Genomic DNA, 12,239 nt, shown 5'->3' with positions numbered 1-12,239 from the left:
GCTGTGTAGCGGATCTGTGAATCCAATTGTGGTGATGACCTCTCCCTGTTGAGGGGATTGCGATTGATCGTTAGAGACGGGAATGTTTGCTACAGCTTGAGCTTGAAGTATATGCGGTATAATGCTGAATTAAATCGCTAAGATCATGTTAGTGTGCTGTAAATGTGGGGAGAAGTGGCTCGCCTCAAATCTTTCTACAGAAGCACCCTCCGTCGCTATCGAGAACTATTGTCTCGACTAGTCAGAAGTATGCCGGGTTAAGTGGATACGACGACAGTAAGCGGCGCCCAGGTCACGATGCATCCCTCTTACACAGTATTCAAAAAGCTATATGAATACTTCTAATGGAATGGGAAAAAATGGAAGAGGAATCACTGCGAAGTTCCTAAAATTTTACTCAGTCCGAGGAAGTTACAAATGATATTGACGCGAAGGGAGTTTAAGTCCCAAATATGGTAGTGGCTCAAGAATATGGGAATAGTTGTGCATTGCTTGTGGTACTGTGTGTAGCACTAGACGGAGGAATTGACAGCTCACAAGATTCTTTACAATGTCAAAAGCTAATCAATACTTTCAGCGCCTTATTATAGCTCGCGTTGCCGAAAATTTCATATGCCTGCACTATTTTCTCGAAGCTGAACTCATGCGTAATTATCTTCTCCGTGGGCAACTTGTGCGCCGAGAGGAGCTTGAGCAGCATAGGCGTGGTTGTAGTGTCAACAAGCCTTGTCGTTATAGCTGCTGCATGTCAGCATTCTGTAATACCTGTACCATCGTACAGTTACGGAAAGCGACTTACCAATGTTCTTATCCCACAAGTTCTCTAAATGCAAATTTACTTTCACACCATGCACACCTACATTCGCAATAACGCCACCCGGTGCAACTAACTCTTGACATTGGTGGAAGCTCGCTGGAACACCCACAGCTTCGATCACAGTGTCACACCCCTTGCCATTAGTGGCCGCTTTCACAACTTCTGCTGCATCTTCTACGCTCGCCGTGTGCGTCGCACCCAAATTCTTCGCAATCTCCAATCTATGCGGATCTCCATCAACCATGACAATGACAATTGGTGAGTAGAACTGCGCAGTGATCAAGCTCGCCAGGCCCACAGGCCCTGATCCCACAATCACAACCGTTCCACCTGGCGAAACCTTTCCATTCAGGACACCGCACTCGAAGCCAGTGGGGAAGATATCGGACAACAGAACAAGGACCTTCTCATCAATGCCGTCGGGTGCTTCGTAGAGGCTGTTCTCTGCGTTTGGAATCCGCACAAACTCTGCCTGCGTGCCGTCGATTGTGTTTCCAAGTTTCCAACCGCCATTATTGCAGTGCGAATTCATGCCCCTCTTGCAGTAGTCACATGTCCCACATGCACTGATGCAGCTGATGAGTACAGTATCTCCCGGCTTAAAGGACGATACTCCTGCACCAACTGCTTCTATCGTACCGACACCTTCATGGCCCAGGACGCGGCCTTTGGATACAGTTGGAACGTCGCCTTTGAGGATGTGCAAGTCTGTCCCGCAGATGGTAGTGTATTTGAGCTTCACAATAGCATCTGTTGCTTTTTCGAGCCCTGGTTTCGGTACCTCCACCAAAGCTGGGGGGTGGTTCGGGCTAATGTATGTCAATGCTCTCATTGCACTGGACTCGATAAGCAAAAGTAAGTCAGTTATGTGAGGAAGTGTGTTTTATCAGCTCTCCTGTAGTAGCTAATGATAAGTCTTTAATCAGGTTCCAGTCGGAGTGTAACGAGATCGGAAGTGTGAGGAGGATATTTCAAGTCACGCCACCTCTACAGTCGTGAATCCGTGGAGGGTCTCACCTGACTCGTCATATATAGCCTTGCACGTGATTTAGCCCCTGACTAAGCGGTTCCCCGCACATCCGTCCCCGTCATCTCAAACAGCCCCACAAGGTTACCCTGGGTAGCTTTCTGTTGCCACCTTCGGCACTTACTGGAAACCACCACATGTCGTACGATCAAATGTTACATATTTGCAATTACAGTACCTGGATGGCGTTCACGCCCCAACCTTCAGATGACTGAAACGGCGCGGGATACCGAAGCTCTTTAGGATATTAATGTGTTGCGATCCCCACATGTGAGCGCAGATCTACACTTCTAGTCCTAGAATTTAAGGCCACCGCTTGCATGGTGCAGGAGCGTGCAGGAGCCTGTGATAAAACTTGCGTTTGGGCGATTTCAGAATGACACAACATGATCAGGTCATTCGATAGTGTCTCGCCATTACCTCTCAAGCCTTCAAGGTGTTTATAATACCTGGCTGGTATCTTGACTCCGAAGCCGGGCTCTGCGGTGTTGCGCTTTGTCAGATTTTGCCTCTAATGTTCCCAGGTATCCTGCATTCACATGAGCAGTATAGAATGGCCATGTACGAGAAGCATGCCAAGACATAGTGGGGGGAAAGGTACGATGGTGGCTATGTTCAATCAGTCAAATGGACCAGCGGACGCAACAATTTCAATGTCATGGAACTTGCCCCAACAAAAAATATGGGATCAGCAGGCAAACACCACAATCCCACACATCATTGTAATATTTCTCCGCCTCTTCTATCCGTGGTAATCGCAAGATTGTGTTGACCCAGGACGTACCATTCCGCTGCAGCCACCAGGTACACCCCGCGTCGTGATTCCCAGACGACGCCGCCAAGATACGAGAGACAGAGGTCTCATATTTGAGGTATGTAAAACCTTGGAGCCAAGACTAAGCCCCACCATACGCCATCATGCAAGCGATTCACTGTCTCTTCAGTAGTCGTGTTGCATCACAATAGGCAATTATAGTAGGTTGACCCTGTCGGGATACTGAGGACGGATGCACTCGTTGCGATCCAGTACGAGACATTGTGGGACGGGTCTTTTGTCGCTGTTCCGGGGTAACACTGACGCCTGAGATGTTACACAGAAGAAAATATTAAAATATAGAGAGGAATTCTGATACTCTACGAATTATGGAAAATGCAAGGATAAACTTAAAAAAACCAAACTAAGAATATATTTGCTACTACATTATTACGTAGAATCAAGCAGGACGCCCTCTTAGAAAATGAAGAATCACCCTCTACTCGGGTGAAAATATGTAATCTTGTACCATGGGAAAAGAAAATCTATAGATGCGCTTTAGCAGAATATAAAATAGGACAGTTTTCAAGAATTCTGGCTCCGCTTATGCTGGAAAAGCGTTTGTCACATCCTTCAGCTCAGACTCATAGGTACATTATCCTGTCGTCCTCACATGTCGACCTTGTAGTACATTGGTGTAGTCTTACTCTACAGCTCATTCCCGCTCATTTGATCTTCTAGACCTTTGACGTAACTCCTCAGAATACCTTCATCCATGTTCTGAACCTCCAAAGCCTCAGCCACCAGTCGCTCATGAATAATCTCCCACTCACGCACCATACACCAGAGCATACAGTTTGAAGCTTCGATACACATCCCAGCCTCTTCGCTGAAATGCGACAGCAGAGCAGAGCAATGCACCCTTAGTGTTCATCTCGTGTGATACCTTGTACTCTTTCTTGTATGATTAAATATCGTTCATGATGGAGATCTGGCGTGAGCGATTGTTCTTAAGCTATTTTGCGAGTGTGGACTGCGATGGAGTGAATGTGATGTCTATAGAGAACTTCATGAGTGCACCAAGAAGCCTAGCAAACGTAAGTCACCACGGGACATGCGAGGGGATCACAATCAATTACGCTTCTCCAAGGTCGCACTCTCGGTACTTGAGGCAGTTACCCAGAACGATATGAGAACGATGCTTGCTGTTTGTTGGCTTCAACTTACGATCAACCGGAATCTATCCTTTACTAGTGGCAATTAACAAGTCATTGCAGGCTTTACCCTCCTCCAAACTCATCTCCTTAAGCTTATCTAATTATGTTAGTCTGGATGTATGCCCTTATAGGCGAGAAGCTATATCTTGCCATTAACTAAAAATAGTACAGCTAGCAGCTTCCAAGCTAGATCAATGCGAGTGTTCCTTAACAGACAGAAATATAAGAAGGTGACCTGTGAAAAATCTACGGCGATAAAGACCACCTTCATCCTCTCACTAGGCCAGTTCTAGTGTGAGAGAAAATACTCATTAACTTCTTTAGTTACTAGGGCAACTAATGACTAGCATTATATTCTAAAGATCTAACGTACCTGGCAAGCGAGCGGCGCAGGCAAGCGAGCGGTGCACCCCACCAACTTTTCGCGACGCGTCACCTATTAATTCCTCCCGGGACATTTATCGGCTCTCCATCTCAGGCGATCGCAATGAACCCAGAGCTGTACCCGAACCCTAAAGTCTTTGATGGTTGGCGACACGAAAGGATATTACAAACCGTGGGAAAGGACCCATCAGCCGCAGGCTGTACAAAATGGGAGTCCTCAAACCTAGAGAACATGGCATTTGGGTATGTTAGACATGCTTAGCCTGGTCGTTTCTTCGCCGATTTGAGATTAAGCTTGTTATGGCCCATCCCCTAAGCACATAGGATTTCGGGTACGCTCAGGAGCAGAAAGAAAGGCCAGCCAACCTAAACGCTGAGACCCAGATGATACCAAACCACCACACACACACATTCGAATGCGGAAGCGATGAAAATAACAAAAGGCTACACGTCTTTCTCAAGTAATATTCACAATAAGTAAAATAAGGTATAAATTGTTATATTAGAAATTTAGTAAGATTCTAAAACTTTAACTTTACTTTATTCAGCTCAATTACTACCTCTTTAGCTAAGTAAAATACTGCAATACCAAGGCGTAGGCGACAATATTCACCTACAGCTTAGAAATGTTTTCCTTCTGTAGTCGATTCCTCCTGATTGCAACATTAAAGCGCCTGTCATGGTCCACAAAGCTACCCCTAAGAAATGGAAATGGCTCTTCGTTAGCTCTGGCACTCGTTTCTATCGCATTGAGCTCTTCCTTCCATGGGTTCCAGCCTTCTCTTGGGTGGATACTCCACGTCAATATGGCTGGCGGTTCGAAGCCTTGCTATCTGTTGAGGAGCGATATTCTGCATCGAAGGTGAGAATCATGAGCTGCTCTTCTAGACAATTCAGAAGCAGTTTGAGTTGCGGATTGCGATAGGGTGTCGAGTACGGAAAGTAGACCGGCTAGGACAAGGTCTGAACATTGGGGCCTGGATCCGTTATGGATGAGCTTGGAAGCTGTATACGAACAATCTTGGCATTGCATGACAGCGGCGGCAGGGCGACGTAGAGAAGTCAGATTTTCAATAGGTTAGGACTAGTGGCTGTTGGATTGGTCCTCCGCTTTTGTAGATGACGGTAATAGGAGCATATGATTGCTCCAGAACGACTTCGGAGTCATTGAAAGCACCGCATAGAGTAGAAAGCGAGAACTCCTGTTTTAACCCTGTCGCAGATGAGAAGGCTGCATACAAGAGATAAGACAGCGTATTGCCTGCGTTGGAAGATCGGAACTCCTTGCGCATTGCGGAGATTTCGGAAAAGTGGGCGTTTACTGGCTCAGAAAGGATAGCTGATTGCATCTTGCCAGATCTGAGACTCATGATTCGGAGCTGGACTCCAAAGCATGATTGGCTCGGTGGGATGAAAAACCGGTACGGTTTCCATGGTGCTTTCGGAACACCAGAATTGCCGAATTGGTGTAGTATTATCTCTCAGGACGAACATGCAATGCTGCAATATGGGCTTACTTGTTTCCAAGCAATCGCTGTCTAGGTCGGAGTCATATTCAATATCAAATGAATTCGAGGAATCCTATGCGCTATCATAATTCGATTGTTTTGGAGTTGTGGTGCTGACCTCACGGGGAGGATCTTTTATGCAATGAAAAACCAGGGGCCTAGGAGATGATGGTGACCCATGAGCAAGAGAAGTAGGGTTTTTCCTGGCGTGCCATTTTCCGTGATTTCGTTCCGTAGTATATGGCTTAGAATCACAGAGAGCAGCTGTTCCATCGAAGTTGGGGTAGTACTGGGCTGATAATAGTACCGTATCAACGAGCCAGTAGCCTTTGCCGTTGTCAGACGCGTCACCGAAGAAGAACAAATCTTCCGAAACGTATGCAGAAAGGAGGCCGGGCGATATAATCTAAGGTTTAAGCGATGTGTGCCCCGCCCAAAGGTCCTTCCCTAAAGGTTAGGTAAGTGGAGACCCCTTATAACATGATCCCAAGAAGCCTATAATAGAAATATTACGCAAGAAAGTTAGGTAACGATATAATTTGTTAGAAGCATTATAGGAAAAGCATATTAGAATAGATTTAAAATGTCAGGCATCTACATACTTCACGCAAGCGAACTCCTAGACCACTAGAAGCCATGATGCCATTTTACTAATGCAACGGTGTTCATGTCTCTTCGCCTTAGTTCTCCATCTCCTTCTCCATTATGATGTCATCTTACAAACACCGTAGCCTCGGAATCCGTTATTTCAGTACGGATTGTTACAGAACAGGTGATGCTCGAGGCCCTGGCGGCCCTGGCGGTCCAGGCGGTCCAGGCGGTCCAGGCGGTCCAGGTGGGCCGGCTAGTCCTGGGGATCCGTTTAAGCCGTTACGACCAGGAGTTCCAGGAGCGCCAGAAGGCCCCGGGGGTCCAGGAGCACCAGGGACTCCTGGAGATCCATTCAAGCCGTTACGGCCGGGAGGACCAGAAAGGCCGGCAGAGCCAGGAGAACCGGCAGGACCAGACATACCAGCCGGGCCGGCAGGGCCAGAAGGGCCGGGAAGGCCGGCAGAGCCAGCCGAGCCAGCCGGACCAGGAAGGCCAGGAGAACCGTTCAGACCTTTAGCACCAGCAGGGCCAGTGGAACCAGGAGGACCATCCAACCCATTCAGTCCCGGGGGCCCTGCCGGTCCAGGAGGTCCTGGAGGAGCAGGTCTGCCGGGAGGTCCAGAAGCCCCAGCAAGACCAGTGGCGCCGGGAGGGCCAGAAGGACCAGGAGAACCAGGACGACCAGAAACGCCAACAGGACCATTAACACCAGCAGGACCGGGAACTCCGGCAGGGCCAGGAGGGCCGGGAGGGCCGGGATCGGCTTGAGGACCAGGAGAGCCGGCAGGGCCAGGGGGACCCTCAGAACCAGGAAAACCTTCGAGACCAAAAGGGCCCTGTGGACCTGGAGGACCTGGAGGACCTGGAGGGCCCGGAGGACCCGGAATACTCCAATTGTCGTTCTCAGAAGGGACGTCGGGCTCAGGCGCGGAAGGAGTGACTTCGGGCGCCACAGGGGAAGTGACTTCGGGCGCCACAGGGGGAGTGACTTCGGGCGCCACAGGGGGAGTGACTTCGGGCGCCACAGGGGAAGTGACTTCGGGCACCACAGGGGGAGTGACTTCGGGCACCACAGGGGGAGTGACTTCGGGCAGCACAGGGGGAGTGACTTCGGGCACCACAGGGGGAGTGACTTCGGGCACCACAGGGGGAGTGACTTCGGGCAACACAGCGGGAGTGACTTCGGGAACTTGGCGTGGAGCGATCCTTCGTGGAGTCAAGAGTTTATAAATTGGCACCGTTAGGCCCACATAAAACTCTTTAGTAACATTTGCGATAGTTCTGTGCGTTTCTGGCTCAAGTAGAGCAGTTGGTAGGTCAGTGGCGAGGGAAACTCCAACTGGGAACGCTAGAATTGGGTTGTTAAGGAATAGGGTCTGGACAGCTACAGCCCTAAATAAAATGGCCTTCATGGTAGCCTACTGTGAGAGAAATGTAGTAAATCGAAGTATAGGATGCAGCATAGGAAATGAGAGCGCAAAAAGGACGGTTAATAAAGAAACCTATGGTCCTTGAGCATGATACCTAGTCAAAGCTTAGTATTCATTCCTTTACGAAATACATATATTATAATAGGCGTTATCTAGCCGTATTCATTGGGCATCAAATGGAACTGTGATCAACTACTGGAATGAACCACAGATTACTGCGTCGTGGCACTCTTCTATGAATGTGAAGGATGTTTGGAATGTGAAGCTTGACACGGCTTTTACGTGAAGATGGCGAGTTATAAGCCCTAATTTCTGACGTACTACATATTTGGGAAGTTTTAGCAATGCTAATGATAGATCTAACAGCTGACGTTACATTTCAGTTACGTGCTTGTACCAGGAGCATTTCCCAACAACTATCAGGGAAATCTTTGCCTTCCTGGTTGGACCCTTGGTATTTTGAAGATTCATTTTGCCTGTTTCAAGTGGCTGCGCAAACTTAAGGGGGCCTAGAGAGTTTTCTTCGAGTCTATTCCTCCAGGAAACGCAGTCTGAGGCTGCTAAACGATTGTTGTGCCCTAGTGGGCGACCGACTAACTTGTCCTTGAATTTGTTTCAGTCTCACGGTCGAGTTAAGCGTATAAGTTCGGTGTATTGGCAGATACTGCTGCTCCAACTATTCCTTTTGTAGATATCCCGTAAGTTCTACATATCGAGGAGTTTGTTTGACGGAGGCCACTATCAAGGTCTAGATGGGTTCGGATGCTGTTAGTTGAAACCAAGTTTCATAATGATCCAGAATTGCTCATGTCAACGACCTGTGTATGGTGGATAACATGCAGAGTGACATCTAAAATGCGGTGGAACTATAATGCCCGTTGATTGACAGCAATCCATTCTGCCCACCGGGCTTCCATAGGCCTGCATAGCGCAATTTTTCGGATGTCTTCACATTCAAGGCCTGTTGCAAAATGTGCGTGTTGGTCTCTAGCGAAGGGATTGACGAACTGCTAGCAACCCATAGAATGATGCACCACTCGTTGAAACTTTCTAATCATGAGCTATGAGCTAAGAGTAAGCTGGCAGTGGTCCGACATTCGTTGTCTACGTTGCACGAAAGGGATAGGCCAGAACGGCCCATACTAGCTGCAGGGCTCCAAACCTTCCATCTGTGTGACAGTTCTGCCCAATCTGAGCTAAGATTAGGCTGAGAGCGCGTCGACTCTTTTTATCTGTATTGTGCGAAAGGGGTCTAAAGTGTTCTAACTAACCTAAGTCAAGGTATAGAGAGCGAGGCACGCGCATCTATTAGAGACGGGGAGGTCTATAATGGTAAAGGTCAGGAACAGTATTAGGTTTCTGTGAAGAGATTCGTGATGCGTGAAGAGGTTAGGGCGGTCGCAAACAGCGGACGCGACCAAGACGCGGTGCTTCCAACGCGCATTGGGGCCTTCACATCGATTGCGCGTTTGCGCATTGAATCTTGTGTGATCAAACCGTTGGCAAGAAACTTATTCCGATGAGGGGTGGCGAGACATGGGTTGTCGAGGCGAGGTCGTCGCTGATTGGTCGATAAACCAAGACAGGGTTGACCTGATTTAGGCATGTATCTTAGAGATTAACACCATAAAATCGACTATTGCGTGAAACGTGTGCGAGGTAGAGCATTAGAAGCGCGTTATTGTAGAGTCGTGTATTCTACAGTCGTAATGGTCTTTTGAACTCCACACCCGCAGCTCTGTTGTGCGTGTTAGTAGTTAACTTTAGACATGTTCAGAAACCTCCATCTGATTGACTTCCTCGTCCGTCTATTGCTCCGACTCTAAGTACCGCAGATGTCGTTTAGTGAGCTCAATTTCGCATACGCAAGCACGCTGCCGGCTTTTAGACTCTGCCACGTAGGTCTTGATGAGATCCTCGCGATGCTCCCGCTCTAGCGCTGCCACCATTGCCGGCAAAACAAGCCTCAGAACACTCGGTGACCCCATATGATCAGCCATAGCCTGGACTTCAAATAGCTCATGCACAAAAAGCAACCTAAATTGTGCCCATTAAGAGTTTTTCGACAGTTGTAGGGAACTAATCGCAATCATCAATATAAACGGTTGTTCGTACATTCCTTTCTGTCTCAAGGCATAGGCTCACAACTCGTACGAGTAATGCAGGGTTTTACACGCCGACAGTGTGTAGGTGGAACATCGATCCCTACAAATACTCCGTACGATGAAGACGATATCTAAATTCCTTTTCCCTCTAGCGATTGACCACCATCCCTTCCAATACTCGAATACTTATCAGCTACTTCAAGATAGTCATAACAATGGCAGCGATGCAGCCCAACTTAACCGCTCCCGTATTTCTCACCCGCAACGAACTAGCCACAAACCCAGACTGACGAATCAATTCGCGATCCTCGCAAACATTGCATTTACGCGCCCCAAATCTGCCAACCCAGAGAAATGGATAATACCCGCTATTCGCTTCCCAAATACCCAGTCCGTTCTTGAAATGGCTGGAGAGAGTGGTACTATGGCGGTGATCTTGGATGAGAGTCGTGCGACTTGTGATGATACGGAATTTGCCGTGGAAGTACCAGCCGGCGCCGGAGAATTAAAGAGAGGCAATTTGGTCGCGAGTGCTACCATTAAACCGTGGGCCGGCGGGTGGGACATAGAAGGCGCGGGGAGGGAGCCCAGGATACGAGATTAAGGCTGTTTGTGTGGATTGGGATCCGCAGTATTTGAAAAATGGGCTTGCTATAAAGGCCTTGGGGGCGCTTGAGAAATACAATATTGAGGTATAGAAGAAGGGTATGCGACGAAAAACAAGTGAGTCGGATTTAGAGCAGTCTGATGGCGCAGTGAAGGTTGGAAAGAAAGGTGTGCTGACATTGTGGATCTTGGCCGCAGAATATCTTGTTGGTTCCTAGTGGAGAAAGATAGGATACAAGAATGTGCGGACGGGTGTGTACTCTGGAATTTGGGGATGTAGGACAAACTTTTCAGATGGTAGTGCTGAAGAAGGAGGTTGAATGTTCTTTGGAGTAGGGAGACGTTGTCCTATCAGCGCCTAAAACTCAAGCGCCCTCATGCTGGGACCAAACCATGCTCAGTGGATCGCGCCTTCGGATTGTTGCGATAGGATACGTTATCGCTTCACTTTGGCCAAGCTTCGATGACAGTAATTTGCGGGAACGCTTGCTCATCATTGTTGGGCGCAGGTCCGATCAAGGCAGTCTCAGGCCGCATGTCCAGTGCACCGGAAACGGCAATCTGAAAGACGTCATTCGCAGCAGGAGAAACGTCCGGTCTATACTGAGGAACGATTGGCTGTACACCGAGCCGAGGCAGATTCGCGCTGTGGACCTTGACGAACATCAAAAAGCAGTGTCTTGAGGCCCACACGCAATCCACGAATGCTTATCTTAATGGATAAGGTCAAGAGCCATTGTTGTTTCTTGAGTTATCAGGATTGAGTTCCTATTTTCAATTTCCCGAAAGATGGAGCACTCAGCACCACGCCATAACGTTAGTCATGTAGTAGTCTCTCGATCCTTCACCGTTGCTAGCCCGTGAATGTGGCACGGCAAAGGGATTTAGAGTTGAGGATGTCCAGGCGTACAATATGATGCGCGTTATAAGTTGACCAAACACTGCATTAATAAGGCTAAATCATGTTTTAAGCCCTAAAGACAAGGCGCTGTCTGACACCCGGCATGCTACTATCGGTGCCACAACATACTGCAGACGAACAGACAGCATCGTCACTATCACCCTTCTCCGTATCGATGGAGCGGTCGCCCCTCGCTATAAACCAAAGGTATGGCCGACTGTCCCCTCGCCTTCTTCTTAGTATGAGACATGGACTTGAGGCAGAAGAGGTTACTGAGTACCATTTCATGTGTGAGAATTGTCGTTATATTCATATTGGGTCCCGCAATTGCCCGAGCATACTGCCAGTCGATGGAGGCGGGATTGGGAATTGTCCTCAGTGCGGGAGGGGAAACGGGGATTCGGCTCGCCTTGCGCGAAGGGTCAACATTAGCATGCGCCCGACTTTCTCATGCCTATTATGCGATGGATGTCACACTCTGAAGCCCCATGAGCGTGGGGATTCGCTGCCACAAACGGATGTAACTAGTTGATGTACCCGAACAAAATGGCTTCTGATGAAGTGCTGGGAACATGAGGAACTCTCTTGTCTCTTGTGTAGATTCAGCCATTTCTGGAGGCCCCATTGAACAATTTTTATAGACCTGGAAATTCCTTCTGTGCCTTTTCAGGGCCTTCTTGCTGCTGAGACAGCAATTGCAATTCTGACAGTAGAAGCTCTTCTTATATACGGGCGAGTTTTGCTGGTGCTATTCGAGCACTCCCTTGCTGCCGAAATAGCGAACGCAGAGGATACAGGAGTAGTCCATATTATGTACGACTGCAGTATTTTGTTCGCTCCAATTCTAGGATGAATATAAGGAGACACAGTCAGAACGTGACGATTGGAAATACTAAGTC

At 48.3% G+C, this 12,239-nt stretch overlaps 2 protein-coding genes across 2 annotated transcripts; both read right to left on the bottom strand.

The window, feature by feature from the left end:
- Positions 1 to 471: 471 nt before the first annotated feature.
- Positions 472 to 1,803, bottom strand: CC84DRAFT_1131528 (alcohol dehydrogenase GroES domain protein). Its single transcript, XM_018175901.1, has 2 exons — positions 800 to 1,803; positions 472 to 738 (listed from the first exon to the last, which is right to left on the bottom strand). Exons 1-2 carry the CDS (start codon positions 1,647 to 1,649, stop codon positions 554 to 556), a joined length of 1,035 nt encoding a protein of 344 aa, XP_018029240.1. The 5' UTR covers positions 1,650 to 1,803; the 3' UTR covers positions 472 to 553.
- A 4,665-nt stretch (positions 1,804 to 6,468) lies between these two features.
- CC84DRAFT_1264459 (uncharacterized protein) lies at positions 6,469 to 7,710 on the bottom strand (the record flags this gene model as incomplete). Its single annotated transcript, XM_018185311.1, has 1 exon — positions 6,469 to 7,710. The coding sequence occupies one exon, from the start codon at positions 7,708 to 7,710 to the stop codon at positions 6,469 to 6,471; it is 1,242 nt and encodes a 413-aa protein (XP_018029239.1).
- Between the last annotated feature and the right edge of the window lie 4,529 nt (positions 7,711 to 12,239).

The sequence above is a fragment of the Paraphaeosphaeria sporulosa genome, assembly GCF_001642045.1.
Source record: "Paraphaeosphaeria sporulosa strain AP3s5-JAC2a unplaced genomic scaffold CC84scaffold_16, whole genome shotgun sequence".
In the NCBI taxonomy this organism is placed as follows: Eukaryota; Fungi; Ascomycota; class Dothideomycetes; order Pleosporales; family Didymosphaeriaceae; genus Paraphaeosphaeria; species Paraphaeosphaeria sporulosa.
Note: the sequence above shows the minus strand (reverse complement) of the source record. Positions and strands in the feature narration are given on the sequence as shown.

Bases quoted from the DNA above. Each gene is read 5' to 3' on its own strand.
- CC84DRAFT_1131528 (XM_018175901.1), bottom strand. From the start codon at position 1,649: ATGAGAGCATTGACATACATTAGCCCGAACCACCCCCCAGCTTTGGTG. The intron at 739-799 runs GTAAGTCGCTTT...GACATGCAGCAG, and splicing joins CTTGTGGGATAAGAACATTG to CTATAACGACAAGGCTTGTT.